The sequence below is a fragment of the Pelobates fuscus genome, chromosome 2, assembly GCF_036172605.1.
Source record: "Pelobates fuscus isolate aPelFus1 chromosome 2, aPelFus1.pri, whole genome shotgun sequence".
In the NCBI taxonomy this organism is placed as follows: domain Eukaryota; kingdom Metazoa; phylum Chordata; class Amphibia; order Anura; family Pelobatidae; genus Pelobates; species Pelobates fuscus.
The window spans coordinates 132,571,033-132,589,052 of NC_086318.1; the positions used below are offsets into that span (position 1 = coordinate 132,571,033).

At 37.5% G+C, this 18,020-nt stretch overlaps 1 protein-coding gene across 1 annotated transcript in view; it reads right to left on the reverse strand.

Annotated features, from left to right (window-relative positions):
* Positions 1–13,712, reverse strand: part of PEX5L (peroxisomal biogenesis factor 5 like) — a 276,171-nt gene extending 262,459 nt beyond the window's left edge. The window contains exon 1 of the mRNA XM_063442701.1: positions 13,369–13,712. Coding sequence (XP_063298771.1) covers positions 13,369–13,389 — 21 coding nt within the window. The 5' untranslated portion in view covers positions 13,390–13,712. The remainder of the gene's footprint in view (positions 1–13,368) is intronic.
* Positions 13,713–18,020: the final 4,308 nt, after the last annotated feature.

The window sequence follows — 18,020 nt, forward strand, 5'->3', positions numbered from 1 at the left end:
TTGAGTATTTACTTTCCTAGACTCTGTGTTGTTATTTCCTATACCTATTAAGATTGACAATGATAGCACATTAGCAGGTTTGCAGTTTTCACCTATGTAAACATTGAGGCTAAAGCATCCAAGATGTGGCTACAACTGTAAGAATAACTATGGAGAAATTTGGAGAAATTCTATAAAACTATAAGAATTTCTCCATATCAGCTGTGTTTATCTATATTTTGAAATTCAGATTTTAGTTTGCGACAATTTGGATCTTGTTGAATAACCCTGTGAGTGTTATAAAAGTGGTTATATAGATTGGAAATTGTGAGAGAATGCTGTTTTACTTAATAAAACCAGAAAAAAAACACAGTGGTCCGCACACATGGGTAAATCCAAACACTCCACAAATGAAAAAAAAAAAAGGTAATGAAAAAGTAGCAATGTTGTTTCCTTGTCTAGATTCAAAAAGATCTGTGTGTAAGATGCATTCATAATTATTTGAAACCAGTAAGTCAAAAATGTATAAACTGCTGTTTCTGAAGTGAGCATTGTAAAACGTGACCTGCTGTGCACACCGGTCGGATATGTAATTCAAATAATGGATTTTGCTGCTACAGCTGAAAATGTAGGTTGGCCATTTTTTTTGTTTCTTTATAGGGCACACACATAAAATACAAACAAACACATACACACACACACACACACACCCATGCTAAGATCTTTTATTTTCTGTTTATTTATTTCCAATATGCCTATATTGCAGAATTATCAGCAAAGGCACACTTCAAATGTAGTTTATATTCTCTGCCATTGCCATTGGTACAAAATTAATACCTTGCTGGTAAGTGGGAACCTCAGGTATCATTTAATACATGGGGCTCCACTTTGTCAGGTGGCACCATTTTTAGTGGCCCCAGACTGACTAATGCTATGTTTGCAGCACTCAAAGTGTCAAAGTGAGTGCTGCAAACAGGCATTTAAATGGGGATTTAGTTTGCTAAAATGTGCACTGATATTAGCAGAGGAATTAGGATTAGGAATTAAATTGGGACTGGAATTAGGATAAGATTAAGGATTAATATTATAGATTAGAATTAGGTTTAGAATAAGTATTATGCATAGTATTAGGTTTATGTTTATTATTAGGTTTATAATCAATTTTAGGATTGGTTTTGAACTAAGGAACGGATTAGCATTAGGGCCAGCAAGGGAATCCCTCTTCTGAAATCAGCAAGGAAATCCTCTACTGACATTAGCAGAGGGAATCCTTCTAACATTGTTGCTAGGGTTAGTATTAATATTAGGATTAAGGTTAGGGTTAAGGGCAGGTGTAGGTTTATTGTACGTGATAGGATTAGGGTGAGGTTTATGATTCACCAGGATTAGGCTTGAATAAGAATTTGTTTTAGGATTAGGGGTAGGATTAAGATTATTACTTTGTAAAGGTTTATATATGGGATATTGTTGTACTCAAGATATGTTGCTGAGCACAGTTAAGATAATTTTATTAAAATGGTACATATGATTTTTTCTAAATAAGCAGCGAAATACATGTATGTAAAAATAAAAAAATAGAAATGAATACCACAAACTTTGAATAGAAAAAAGTAAAAAACGGCACCTTAATAATGTTCATAATATATGATGTGAAAGTCCCCATGGTGTCCAGATTTGCAAAGGGTATGCATGTATGGAGTAATTTAAATATGTGAGCTATTAAAACATCACAATATGCACCATAGAACCATCTTTAAATTGCCATTTTATTTTTTAAAAGCTACCATGAGCAGGTTATAAATTCAGCCTTGTAGTTTCACAAAAACATGGCAAGGGTATGCAAAGGAGGTCATTCAGTACTCAGGAGCTATAGGTGAGCCCAATTTAGGGATTTCTATTTCAGTAGCACATATAAAATTTACAAAATAAACTGCTAAATTGCAATGTGCATGTAAAAATGCAAATATGAAATAATATCACAAACTTTGAAAGAAATTAATGCTGAAATAACTCCATAATAAGGTTCAAAATATACCTTATGACAATTTAAGGGGTAAGTTTCAATGTCAAAATGCTATAATACCCCAAAATGTGGAATAGGCCCATCAAATTCATCTACCAAATTATAACTGTAAAAGCTGAAATAATCAGGTCTCTGATATGGTACAGTAGCTTTGCAATATGCAGTCAAAGACATACAGGAAGATAGGTTAAAGAAATACACATTAGTGAACATATGCTGTTATGATATGATGTTAAAAATCTGTAAAAACACAAACTTTTACTGCAATATTTAGCAGAGATTGGCATGTAGGGTCTATGTAAAAATGAAAATACCCTTAGGTAAATAGCTTGTGATGTCTACTTTATATAAATATATAAATTTTTTGTTGCAATTTTCTTTTCTGTGACGACTGTTAAGCTTACAAGACAAAAAATTCTAAAATTGTTCCACAATAAAATGTCATTTTACTCCTTGTATTTTGTGACCTGTAACTACCAAAAATAAACTGAAATCCTAGAGATTGGATGTACTATGTAAATCAGGACAAAAAAATTAATTTAGTGTTAATTACTTTTCTTAAGCACTAATTATGTTGATATTATTATTGCCAAAACTGTAAATATTTTTTTTGCATTTTTTGTATTACTTTTTTAGATAAATACAAATGTACATGTGTATATGATACACCAAGATAATGCAATTTGTGTTTATTAAAAAACAGTATATAATACAGTATGTGTTGGTGCGATATATGAGAAATATGGAAATTGCGGTTGAACGCACATATAGCAAATATGCCAAAACTGCTTGTGTCCTTAAGTGCGAGACAAGCATCTGTAGTATTTGCAGTGGTGTATCCTGGTTTTGTGCTGCCCTAGGCAGGACAAAACTCAGGCGCCCCCCTCCCGCCCGCCCGCGCCACCCCCACCCAACCCTTCCCCCGCCCCGCCTTCTAAATACACACACACACATTCACTGACAGATACGCATACACTAGCTAACAGAAACACACACACACTAACAGACACACTCACTGACAGACACTCACTAGCAGATACACACACACTCACACTAACAGACACACACACAGTCAGACACACAGACACACACACACACACACACACACTAACAGACACACAGACACTAACAGACATACACACTAGCAGACATACACACACACTATAACAGACATACACAGACACAATAACAGACATACACACACACACTAACAGGCATACACACACACACACTAACAGACACACACTAGCAGACATACACACACAATAACATACACACACTAACAGACATACACACACACACTAACAGATATACACACTCACTTTTTAATTTTTTTTATTTAACCCCCCCCAGCCTCCTTACCTTTGGGAAGGGTGGGTTCCCTCTCTCCCTGGTGGTCCAGTGGCTGCTGGGCGGCGCTGGCGGGTGGGCGGCTGGCGAGGGAGCACTTCCTCTGAGCTGTCTGCTCAGCTCCCTCGCACGCCGCAGAGTGAGGCTGGGAGCCGGAATATGACGTCATATTCCGGCTCCGCCTCCAGGCCTCACTCTGCGGCGCGCGAGGGAGCTGAGCAGACCGCTCAGAGGAAGTGCTCCCTCGCCAGCCGCCCGCCCGAGCCGCCCAGCAGATCGCCCGCCCAGAGGGCTTGTCAGTTAGCCGCAAGGCTAACAAAGCAGTTGCCCTGGGCATTTGGGGGCGGCGTTTTTTGACGCCCCCTGGAAAATGCCGCCTTGTTTGCCTCGCGGCTAATACACCCCTGAGTATTTGTCTTTAAGGGGTTAATACTGTAGAAATTACTGTTGTTGTATATGTCAGTTAGTGATGTCTAAATGTATGTCTCCAAACGACTGCTGTCAAAATGCTGTTGGCCTGATGTTGTTGGCCTGATATAGTCTGTAAATAGACCCCCCCATCCTAATATATGAACGTTAGGATTGTAGTTTAAACAATAGGCATGTAACAGAGATTTGCAGAGGCTGCAGAGCTGCATTTCACATTTTTTTACAAAGCTATTTCATGTACACAAACCTGCTTTTTAGAAAACAATATTGAAGGCCATTGATGTGCTAACAGCATATCCCATATGCACAGTAAAAAAAAACAATCTGTTTATGTCAATTAAATGCCAGACGTGAAGACGTGAAGTCAGCATTAGGATAAATAGCCCCAAAAGATTAAGTTTAGCCAACCACATTATTTTTGATAAGTTCAACATGAATAACAATATCCTCTTTTTATAGACATCAGGCCAAATATTCCATGTGCCGTTAGGATGCTGTACTAGAAATGGTCACACGAAAACTCTTCAATTAGGCATTTTCAGCACAAATCTATTTTTAACAACATAGATTACTTTGTTTACTATCTACGTTTTACATAACTCAGACAGCCAAGAAGAAGGAATATGGGGAGTATTAACCCCTTAAGGACAGATGACGGATATATTACGTCATGATTCCCTTTTATTCCAGAAGTTGTGTAATTAAGGGGTTAAATGTTCATTCTGATAGCTGTGGCAGGTAAAATGAAGATGTTTATCAAAGGTGCAACCTGCAGATTTATTTTGCCTCTTACATGGGTAGTAAAGAAAGGTTCTCTATCGGTTGGAAATCAAATCCTTGTAATAGTTTGTCTCGTACTGTCCCACAGCAACTGGCGACTTAACACTTGGCTACTCCAGGTCAGCATATGTTCAACAATGTGCAACTAATATGCAACACAATATCTTCATTATTAATGACAGTTAAAGAAACTTGTTTTTCCATTGTTTGAAGAAACGCGCAGGAGCAAAGAAAGCAGGAATGTAAAAAATGTGTTTTTCCATTGGTTGATGAATGGCAAATAGTGATGTCCCGAACGGTTCGCTGGCAAATTGTTCCTGGCGAACATAGCTTGTTCGCGTTCGCCACGGATGGCGAACATATGCGATGTTCGGTCCGCCCCCTATTCGTCATCATTGAGTAAACTTTTACCCTGAACCTCACAGTCAGCAGACACATTCCAGCCAATCAGAAGCAGACCCTCCCTCCCAGACCCTCCCACCTCCTAGACAGCATACAATTTAGATTAATTCTGAAGCTGCATTTTTTTATTTTGTTTTATTTTTTATTATTATTCTTTTTTTTGTGTTTGTGTTTATTATACATTATCCTCCATAGCCAGTAACCTGTGTTTATTATACATTATCCCCCATAGCCAGTAACCTGTGTTTATTATACATTATCCCCAATAGCCAGTAACCTGTGTTTATTACACATTATCCTCCCATAGCCAGTAACCTGTGTTTATTATACATTATCCTCCCGATAGCCAGTAACCTGTGTTTATTATACATTATCCTCCCATACCCAGTAACCTGTGTTTATTATACATTATCCTCCCATAGCCAGTAACCTTTGTTTATTATACATTATCCTCCCATAGCCAGTAACCTGTGTTTATTATACATTATCCCCCCCATAGTCAGTAACCTGTGCTTATTATACATTATCTCCCCCATAGCCAGTAAGCTGCATAGACCGGCAGGGGAGATACTGGGTCCTCCCCTGCCAGCCTCGGCCCATGGCCACCGCTGCCCACCGGGCATTTGCCTGGTGTGCCCGATGGCCAGTCCGGACCTGGGGGGGGGGGGGTAATGGAGCTCCTGCCGGGAAGTAGCTGCTACTGGGCATCCCAGGATCGGGAGATCGGCCACCCCTCCCGCCCGGTGAGCACCAGGCCACACTTGCCACGCGGAGGTAAGTAAGGCTCTGTCGAGTTGCTGACCGCTATTAAGCATGTCGGGTCGGTCAGGTAGGAGCAACATTGCTGGGTCATCCCCTTCTGGGGTGAAATTCGCTTGTTGATAGCTGCTTAAAGTGAGATATTGAGGGAGCTCACACGAAGTGCGTCTTTCCTCCATGACAGCTAGGCCCCGCCCCCCGGAAGTTGCATTCTTAGTGAGAGGAGGGACAGTGTAGCTGCTGCTGATTTAATAGGGAAATTGATAGCTAGGCTAGTGTATTCAGTGTCCACTACAGTCCTGAAGGACTCATCTGATCTCTGCTGTAAGGACAGCACCCAAAAAAGCCCTTTCTAGGGCTAGAACATCAGTCTGTTTTTTTTTTCCCTGTGTAATCTAATTGCAGTTGCCTGCCTGCCAGCGTGTGTGTCAGGCTCACAGCTTATAATGTGCCCACTTGCCCAGTGCCACCACTCATATCTGGTGTCACAAAAGCTTGCATTTAAAAAAAAACAAAAAACTTTTTTGACTGTAATATAATAGCAGTCAGTTTCCTTCACGCGTGTGCGTTTCAGGGCCTGCCAGGGCACAGTGTCACACCAGTGCAACTCATATCTGGTGTAACATTAGTGTACATTAAAAAAAAAAAAAAAACTCGAAATTTGACTGTGAAATAATAGCAGTCAGTTTCCTTCAAACGTGTGTGTTTCAGGGCCTGCCAGGGCACAGTGTCACACCAGTGCAACTCATATCTGGTGTAACAGTAGTGTACATTAAAAAAAAAAAATACAGGGGGCTTTTTGTCACCTTTCGGGGACCCTTGGTGTTGTACGTGACTGGGTGGAGGAAGAGACCTTCAATGACATCAGTGAGGACAAGGTACGGGACATGGCTAGCTTGGTATCCAACCTTGTGCAAATGGGGAGTTTGCGGTTGTGAAAATGGACTGTTTGCGGTTGTTTGCGTTGCGTTAAACGGGGAGTTTGGTCTGTCACTGTGAAGCGGGCGTAACCCTTACACTACCTGATCGATACAACATCATACCTGATGTTTTAAAGCATGTTATTCCAAACAATTGAGGAATGTTAGGTGATTTATGCCCTTTATGGATTAAAACCAGACTCTGCATCAACTATGTAATTTTCCATGGGAGTTTTGCCACAGTCCAGGTGTTAGTCCCCTTGAAACAACTTTTCCATCACTATTGATGGAAAACACAGTCCAGGTGTTAGTCCAGGTGTTAGTCCCCTTGAAACAACTTTTCCATCACTATTGTGGCCAGAAAGAGTCCCTGTGGGTTTTAAAATTCACCTGCCTATTGTAGTCTATGGCGGTTCGCTGGGTTCGCCCGTTCGCGAACATTTGCGGAAATTCGCGTTCGACGTTCGCGAACGGAAAATGTTATGTTTGCGACATCACTAATGGCAAAGGAGCAAAGAACATGGCTGTATTTAAAGATTCAAGCCAATATTTGCACAGGTGTAGGACAGATACATTTAATGTGATTTTCAGGAGCTTAGATTAAAAATTGCATAATATATTGTACTCAAGAATGCTGGTCTAGTATTTCGGGAATTCTTTGTGTCTGTTGTTGATCAATGTATCTGGTGGATACGAGCTATTTTTACAAATTCACCCTAATTCTGCTTAGAGTAGAATTGATCCTCGTTGGTTTTGTTTGTACAAATATGTACATTTTTGTTTGTGTTTATGTTATTTCAGTATAAATGATAACATATTTAACACAAAGATGTTAGTTCAGGTTCATATTTACTAAACCAGACTTTTTACGTTTAAAATGGGGCAATCAAGAAAAGGGATGGGAACCCAGCCTATGTAGCTCGCTATATATCTGATCAAGTATTTATAGATGGGAACCAACCTGTGTAACACTGTATATATCTGATCAAGTACTCACAGGGCTTACAAACATCAATGACTTTATTAACACTATGATTATTATCCAGTTAAGATTTTGTTTTAAGACTGTACCATGTGAAAACCATTTTTTTTCAGGGTCAATAATATTTAATCACAGGGTTTGCAATTCTATTTTAATTTGATCCCAAAAGTTTTAATTCATGGGAACTCACAATTTTATCTTTATTAGAATTATATAATATGAGCTTAGCAGATCTACCGAGATGGAGACCTCTTCTAAAAGTCTAAAAGTGTATACAGTCATTGGTATAGCCATCAATACTTCGATGGCTGTGTCATACATGGGCAAGCAATGCACACTAACTTTCTCAACTTGTAATGGAAACATTGTGGATTTTGTTCAGAACACCCCTGCAACCATTTTTTGGGTATTTAAAAAAAAGTTTTATATTAGTAATACTTTTTTCAATTTCCAAGAACTCATTGTGTAACACAGCTCCAAGTTGTTATCGAATGGGTTTGCTTGTATAGATCATGGGGTTGTCTGCATACGTGTACATAGTTAAAGCACTGCAGACAGTGATAAATTAATTATTAAATAGAGGACATGGTATTTCAGTTGCCGTATTGGTCCAGAAATGCAAATGCAATATGAAATATTGCAGTTTCTTTTAATACCTTTTCAATTTGACTCACACATATTTGTAGTGAAATGCTTTTGGTAGTTCCCCCTTTTATCAAGTCTAAAGCATTTTTGACCACAGTTATATAAGCAAGCTATACATATCTGTTACTCCAGTTCTCTAGTTAAAAATTTAGAACAGGTAATTGCAATACTTCATTATTTTGCTTAATTTGAACTTTGCTACATCTGTAATTTGATACTATAGATAATGAACAAAAATTGGGTTCTGTCAGAACTGTGGGATCAAACCCATAAATTATACTGAGTATGTTGTGCAATTGGGCCCAATAGATAATGTGGAATAGACCTGCTGGATCAAGATTGGCCAAACTCAAGAAAGCTGACAAGGTATCATGGGAGTTATGGTTCTGTGATAGCTGGAGATCTACATTTTGGACAACCTTTTTACTGGATTATGTGGAAACTAATGATCAAGCATTACAGCATTAATACAAGTCTCACAACCACGTGATAATCAATAATAAAGATTGCATTTTTAAAAATACAAACAATTAAAAATTCTCAAAATTCTTTAAGTGCAATTTAAGAGGAACATGCTTCCCCTCTAGACATCGTCTGACAAATCTTGACTCACAATAAATATGTAAATGATCCCTTTTTAAGGGATTTTAAGGAGGTTGTGTCGTTTCGCTAGAAAAACATCGATGAGTCTGGCAGAATATTTCATTATGTAACTTTTTTTATTTAAAAACAATATGCTAGTTGCAATTACTGAGTATTTTCTCTTTTTGTGGAGCTTTTTTATAAGGACGGAAAGTGCATCCAGATCACTTTGGTAGTGGTTGATTTCTTATATATAACACTAATGAGATATTTTACATCATGACATTAAAACTATATGCTTTGAATGAATACCCAGTAAACATCCAAGAAGAAGATTTATCTTTTCAACATTTCTATAAAGTCTGATTCTTTAATGTAACTCTTTCAGTCCTGAAGGATTTATCTATGAAATACAGAATTCTGGTGAATAGAAAGCTGAATTGAAATTTCAATATGTGACTTTATCTGATTTTAAGAATTTCTCCAAATCTGCACTTATAGCCTAAATGGTTCATTTCCATGTTTAGTGAATAAGCCCCTATGTGATTATTATAACATTAAGGTTAAATAGAAATCAGATGAATCATAATTCCAACCACAGTAATTAATGCTAAAGTGGCCATAAAGATGGCTAATTATACATTTCAAAGTGTATGAGAACTATCTAGCTTTCTCTAGTGATATCAGTTTATAATGTATATTGTATATATTATCAATGTTTATTTCATTTAGATTGCTAATTGAAACAGCTGTATATTTGCTCCAAACAGTAAGGTGCATAAAAACAGATTTGAAACATCGACAATTACTGCTTTCATATTTCTATTCTTTGTCTCATATTAGCATTGTCTGTATGTCAGGGTATATGTAAGACCACAGACTGTGAAAATTTCCAGCAATTTGCAAGCCTTGTGTAGATTCTAAACCCCCTTCTGTTATGGGGTTATAACTTTAATTGGGTCTGTGGTTGCATATATATCTCTGATTGAATAACACATGCTGTGCTGTTTATGTGCACTAATGCTGAAACACTAAAAGAGTCTCTCATTGACATAGAGCAAGATAGTGTATGATCTTTGACATGTAGTATTTACTGAAACTCTCATTGGTTTTGCTTTTGTAATTGCAGGGAATCCATTTGTTTTGTTTTGGTAGTCTTAAGTGTATAGATCAAGTTGCCCGAAAGGTAGCTCCCCAGATTTTTTTAAACTACAACTACCATGATGCTTTGTCATTCTAAAGATATTTTAAATGCATGCAGAGCCTCATGGGAGTTGTAGTTCTTGTACAGCTGCGGATAAGCCTTTTGGGCACCCCTGGTATAGAAAATATCTTCTGTTTATAGTTCATAAGGGGTAGTGGTAGCTAGCGTTGTCATTCCAGATGTTTTTAAACTACATTTCCCATACTACTTAACCAGCTTTGAAGCTGGCTGATAATTATGGGAAATATCGTTCAAAAGTATATAGAGAAACAGAATGTTTACAAGATGTATTTCCTAATTAGCTCATGTAAAGTCATTGCATGTTATAATTTATTGACTGACACTTACTGTACTATTTGTGATTTTATTGTTAATCATTCTTTTATATTTCTTTCTTGTAGATAGACTGTAAGTTATATGTTCTATTATAAATCATTTCTACATTACAAGCATAAAATGGTGTTTACGAAAAGCATATTCACACAAGGTTTTATCATACTTAGAAAAAAAACACACACACACACTACAATTTGTTTAAGGGTCCACAATTTACTTAAAGCAACAAATGTTTGTTTTTATTTTTTCTAATTAATTATGACATTTCAAACACAATGCTTGCTGAGTTATTTTGGGGAGGTGACATTTATGTGTAGTCTTTGTTGAATTCCAAGCAATAACATGCAGCATTAACACTTGGGCAATGTTTAAGAGAGCAAATGAACATCATAATATAAAGCAACTTAACACTTTATTCCTTGCTGTGTATAGTTACAACTATTGTCACCACAGTGTGCGTATTTCAGAAATATGCCTCACTCATATGGAACTCAACAGAACTTCCAAAAACATTCACTTTCTTTAAAACATGTAATTCTTTATTTACGATCAAATTTTAATTAACCACTGGTCAAGGATAATGTTTTGCAGCAGAATCATAATCCCATTATTTGACTTTGAATAGAAACAAATTCAATCACCACAATAATATGAAGTTGAAACTTTTTTTGTTTGTTGCAGTAAATGGATATTTAAAGCAAATTAAGTAGGACCATGAATTTCAAAAATACTAAAACAAATAGACAAAAAAAAAATGAATAGAGATAGACAGACTGACAGATGGATGGACGGACAGACATGGATGGATAGATGGACGGTACACAACAGTAATTATGGGAAAATAATACCATTGAGAAGTTCTGAAGACATTATAATAAACCACACGACTGAAAGATGAGTATTCAAAACAGTGAGCTGTTTTTCCATCAGGTATCTTTTAGGGTTAGGAATTGATCTAGAAGGGTTTCAGTTAGGGCTATGATTAACTTAATCCTATGGAGATTAGACTGCAGATTGGTGGGTGAGTTATACCCAGGCAGCAGCTGCTATTTGTAGCTTCCTCCAACATTGTCCCATTACTGATAAACTGCAGAGGAGCTGGGAAGACAGACCTGCACTGTTCTGTCTCCTCAGCTCCTCAGCCCCTCTGCTGCCACATTATTGTTAAAAAAAGAGGATTAATTTGAAATGAGAGCACAAGTTCAATAATTTGGGGTAGACAGGCACATGTATGTCTCAATGCTGCCCGAGAATTAAAAAAATAAACTACAGTTTTAACCCAATTCATAGACCTAACCCTAAAAGAATATAAAATATACATAATTAAAAATAAATATAGTCGATACAGAAAACAAGGTACAGATGACCCCAGCTACCATTAAAACCCATTATGTCCATTGAAAACACACACACATGTCTCACTCACTCAATTTGCATGTATATGTGGGTATAAATAAATGTACAGAGAGAGATAACACATGTATAAGGTACCGGATAGTTAATTTCTCATAGGAACTTAATTCAGGGTTCTGAAGAAAGTTCCAATGGAAAGCTGAAACAATGATCACCCAAGCCATATAATAACTTTACATTATGTGACAGTACAAAACTTGTCTACAGCCCAGGATGGAACCCAGACTATTAATGCCAATGATGAACAATGTTGACTCCATGATATCCCATTTCTCTTCTTGGCAAAAAAAATCTAGAGATAATGTGTTTCCTATTGAATGCTGCATGTTTTGAGAGTTAGTGCCATATGCCACTTATCCAGTCTTCAGCTTACTTTACAAGTTAAACCCATACGTGGCCTTGCATTATCTTTAATACACATTAATGTAGGATTTCTTTAATATAAAATGTCAGTGCTCACTTAATATTAAATGCATTATTTGTGTACAACCAATCATTTAACTGAAACAGATTAATCACAACTTTAAAAAAGGTGAGTATATCTAAACCCCACTTTTCCATTAAATTAAACTCTTGCTCCACATGAATTCCATTACATTATACATAAAGAAATGAGTGAGAATGTAGAATAACGTAGCCAGGTATTAAGTGATATTATCTAATATTTATTAAAATAACAGACCATTTGTTTAGATTTGAATGAATGCTTAGACATCATTGGTCTGTGAGAGTTTATACTAACATGATATATTTTTACTTGATAAATCTCACTGATACAGTAGGTCAATGAATTAATTAAAACAATCTGTGTTTTATTCTGTAATACATTTGGAAAAATGAAATAGTTAAAGAAAGAACAGGGTTCTGAAAAGGATTTTCTCCTATGATTATTTATAGTATGGTATTTCCTTTACATCATATCAGACTCTTATTCCCCAGCTATGGAGGGGAGGGCCAAAGTCAAGGTTACAGGAATTAGAAGGCACAGAAGCTTTGCATGGTAAACCCAACCTCACACTCTGTTAATGCTAAATAACAAACTCTACGACATATAGAGGCATTCCTTCTCTTGTCTGTAATAATGTGTACCTTGTGTACCCATGTTTAAATAATGTATGAGCCAGGAAGCAATGAGGAAGAGTTACATAGCACACACAGCATGGCTAAGGCAAATAATTCATATCAAGTCAATCTTGTAACTGCCAACATTTTCGGAACTGCAAAGTAATGCTCCCTGCATTAATTGCCTATTTTAATTAATCTGCACAGAAATATATAGTTTGCCCTTCAACTGACATACACCCAGACATACATTAATGGACAGGCATGCTGAATGCTTCACATGGAAAAAAATAAACATCTGTCAAAAACGAATCAAGTCAACACATCTAATGCATGTACCCACTCAAATGACTTTACTTTGTAAAAGTTGCCAGTGTTCAATAATTATAATAATAAATAATAATCATCAGCACAATAGCACATCATTTAAAGCGTTATTTTCACTTGTTGCCTGATTTCCTGCTCAGTGTGTACATGTAACATGCATGGTATATGTGCTTACCTGGATATGTCCCTGGTACATTGTGCTTCAGGCTCTCCTGGAGAATGATTTCGATTCAAAGTGTGCTGTGTCAGTGAGTGTGAGCAGAGTGACTCTGTCCTTTGCTGGGAACTGTCCGTCCCTGAGTGGTGCTGAAACAGACAGCACTGCTCGGAATTGGAATCATAGAACGTGGAATCTCTGGTGCTGAAACAACTGTATCTAAAAGAAACTCCTTTCTTCTATGTAACTCTTTCTGGCATTCTGCTTGGTTCGTTCATCTCTGTCAGAAGTGTGGACCCTCCCCTGGGATCTCAACGGCACCTCCTCTCCTCACACTGTGCTTACTGCAAGGGCCACACAGAGCAGACAGCATGACATGGAAATACTACACAGAACTCAGGACCAGAATTGGTCTCTCCACTATTGCTCCCCTCCCTTGATGTCATCGGCTGCCCCTCCTCTCATTCTCTCCACCCTTTGCTTACAGACAGGAGAGGTTCTCAGAGAAGAAATCAGATGCTTATCCTTGGTTTTACTGTGATAACTGTGAAGTTACTAACTGTGTAACATAAGATATATTTTGTTGGCAGATAATTCACATACTCACATACATTATATATATATATATATATATATATATATATATATATATACACACACACACACACACACACACATTTTTTTTCAAATATATCCAGGAAAAGAGGGCACTCACAGGTATTGTTTGGTGAAAAGTGCAAAAGCCTTTTATTTATGTACCACCAATGTTTTGGACTTATCCCTGGTCCTTTCTCAAGAGTCGGGGTACCTAAACTGGATTTTTTTTTTTTTAAATGTACTTTGCCGATCAATTCATTTATTTATTTATTTTTATAAATTTGAATTATTTTCTTAAATAAGAAGTCACTGTTAAGTGAATAGACCCCTAAACAAAAAGCACCTCAAGAGACGTTTATTTTAAAGGAAAATTAAATTTCTACCTTAAATTCATTTCTCTAGAAAATAACCTTGATCAGTGCAGGATTAGCAGCTCAGTATTTTTAAAGGCAAGGGAGCTGAAGTTATAATTTCCAAAATCTCGTTAAACTTTGTACCATACACACTCGACTGAATAGGACTGTAATAAGTCAGGTGACTCTGTCATAACAGAGTCTGTGCAAACCAGACTATGTATAAATAAAGTGTGTTGCTTGGAATGCCCAATATAAACATCAACCTGCAATGTTTGACCACAGTCTATTGCAGAATCATTTACATGAAATGAATTGCAATTCTTAGGACTTACTGACTCCACTGGGATCATCAAACGAGTCTGGTTCTAGTCTTTGCAGCGATTATTCTTTAAAATGTCAAATGTAATTAGTAAAAGCAATGCTATGTTTTATGGTGCTTACAAGGTTTTCTTTTATTACCGTTGAAAACTAAAACCTGAATGCAGATGTTTTATATGTGTTGGGGAATTCAAAAGCACAAGCAGGAATCTATAAACACAGTGCGACACGCAAGATCTGTTTGTGGATTACACAGTGCAATACACAGTGCGACACGCAAGATTTGTTTGTGGATTACAAATTCTTCAAATATCTTCCACATTTAGTTAAATGTGTCTACAATAACATTTCATACAGACTCATGCAGAGCATAGAATAGCAGTAAGCTACCTTGCGGTTTCTCGAGTATGCCACGATGTATATCAATATGAGTGCCACGACACACTTTCATGGCAGTTATGTTGTAACAGAAAGATTTCACAGACTACTTGCAAAAATTTCATGCAAAAAGCTTAATGTAGATTTATGGTCATGGTATAAAATTTGACGACAATATATTACTGTAAACCCCTCAACACCAAATACACTGTTATTGCAGCTATTTCTCCTTTAGACATGTCAAATCCCTTGATACTTTGTATCCTAGGCCCTAATAGTTTTTACTACTTTACTATCCCGACTTCTTGTCTTATATACTTCTATTTGATCTAGAGCTATAACAGATATCTTTAGACAGACTGACATTACACTTGTTTTGTCCTTATAGTACCTTGTCTGATGTCGGTGGGGCTACAGACAACTTCTCAAGCCCTGGGGTTTGGCTTATGGGTGTAAGTGGCCTCAGAATTACTCATGTCTGAAAATTGGCTCATTTTTACTTTTAAGGCATTAGGTTCAGTAAAAACATTCAGCTTTTTGTGTCCAAAAACCCATGTACATTTCATCATTTTAAACGTACACTGAATCATTTAAATATTATATTAAAATGTGGTGTAACATGTATTATTCAGTTTGCTCTCTGCTGCCACAAACCTTTTAAATATTGCATTTATTCAAACGTCATTTTTACATGTCACAGCACCATGTCACTCCATGGGTGTGCAATCTATAAATGTACATGACTGTCACTTGAACAGTGACTTTATTATTACTATTATTTATAAAGTGTCAAAAAGTTCTGTAGCACTGTACAATGGGTGGACTAACAGACAAGTATTTGTACCCAGATGAGTTGGACACACAGGGACAGAGGGATTGAGGGCCCTGCTCAATGAACTTACATGCTAGAGGTAGTGGGGTAATGTGACACAAAAGGTAAGGGTAGGGTAGAAAAGTAGGTTGATAGGATAGTGTTCATTGAAGGCTTAGTGTTTTGTCTTGATTACAGTTTCAGAAGAGGAATCAGGAAAGCTGTTCACAGTTTAATTGATATGCTTTCCCAAAGAAGTAAGTTTTCAAAGATTTTTTTGAAGAAGTGGAGATTGGGTGAAAGTCTAACAGAGAGGGAAATGGCGTTCCATAGGAGCGGTGCAGCCCTAGAGAAGTCTTTAAGGTGAGCATCAGAGGTAGGAGTAAGAACAGAGGTTAGACATAGGTCTCCAGGAGAGCATAGGGGACTAGATGGGACACATCTGTGTAATAGTGAGGATAAGTAGGTTGGAGCAGCATTGTGTAGAGATTTGTAAGCAAGTATCAGGATCTTAAATTGAGTCCTATATCTTACAGGAAGCCAATGTAGGGACTGACAAAGGGGGAGACGTGGGAGGTGCTGGCAGACAGGAAGATGAGCCTCGCCGCCGCATTCATTAAATACTGTAACGGGACAAGTTGGGAACACGTAAGACCACTTATAAGTGGATTACAGTAGTCAAGGTGAAAGAGGACAGCGGCATGGACAAGCACCTTTGCCGTATCAGGCATTAAATAGGGTCGGATATGCGCAATATGTTTGAGATGGAAGCAGCTGGATTTGGCAATTGATTGGAAATGAGGGGTTATGGAGAGGTCGGAGTCAAAGAAAATACCTAGGTAGCGAGCCTTAGAGGTAGAGCGGATGGTGACGCCATTGACTTTGAGGGACACAAAGCCTACTTCTACGCTATTTATTGGCCACAAATTGGATGTGTAATAGACTTTGAGATTCATTTTGTTCCAAACTGTAATTCGTCTGAATTTGGGTTAAACAGGTAATCAATTAAATTCCTGCATGCCGTACCAAAATGTATGCGTTTAAAGGGACACTATAGTCACCTGAACAACTTTAGCTTAATGAAGCAGTTTTGGTGTATAGAACATGCTCCTGCAGCCTCACTGCTCAATCCTCTGCCATTTAGGAGTTAAATCCCTTTGTTTATGAGCCCTAGTCACACCTCCCTGCATGTGACTTGCACAGCCTTCCATAAACACTTCCTGTAAAGAGAGTTCTGTTTAATTAAGATTTTCTTATCCCCTGCTATGTTAATAGCTTGCTAGACCCTGCAAGAGCCTCCTGTATGTGATTAAAGTTCAATTTAGAGATTGAGATACAATTATTTAAGGTAAATTACATCTGTTTGAAAGTGAAACCAGTTTTCTTTTCATGCAGGCTCTGTCAATCATAGCCGGGGGAGGTGTGGCTAGGGCTGCATAAACAGAAACAAAGTGATTTAACTCCTAAATGGCAGTGAATTGAGCAGTGAAATTGCAGGGGAATGATCTATACACTAAAACTGCTTTATTTAGCTAAAGTAATTTAGGTGACTATAGTGTTCCTTTAATATATAAAAATGTATTTAAAAATGTTACTGCTAGTTTTTTACACTATTGTTACTTTTTCACGTTTGATTTTTGACCCAAATGGTAAGAAACTGATCCTATTAGTGTACTGTGAATTATATACTTAATAATATACACTGATCATCTACAATAGTAAAATCACCTCAGTAATATCATGTATGTCCCCTTTGTGCTGCCTAAACAGGTCTGGTGCGTGAAGGTTTGGACTCCACAAGCCATCTGAATGTTTCCTGTGGTATCTTGTATCCAAGATGTTAACAACAGATCATTTGAGTCCAGCAAGTTGCTAGGTGTGGCCTCCATGGATTGGATTTGTTGTTCCAGCACATCCCACAAATTCTCAATCATACTGAGACATTTGACAAAAAGGGCAACAACTTGAACTCTTTGTCATGTTCCTCTAACCATTCCTGAATAATTTCTGTGTGGCAGGGTGCATTATTCTGCTCAAAGAGGCCACTGCCATCAGGGAACACCATTGTCATGAAGGGGTGTACGTGGTCTGCAACATTCTCTAGGTAGGTGGTAGATGTCAAAGTAACATCCACATCAATGCCAGGGCCCAAGATTTCCCAGCAGAGCATTGCCCAGAGCATAACACTACCTCCTCCAGCCTGTCTTCTA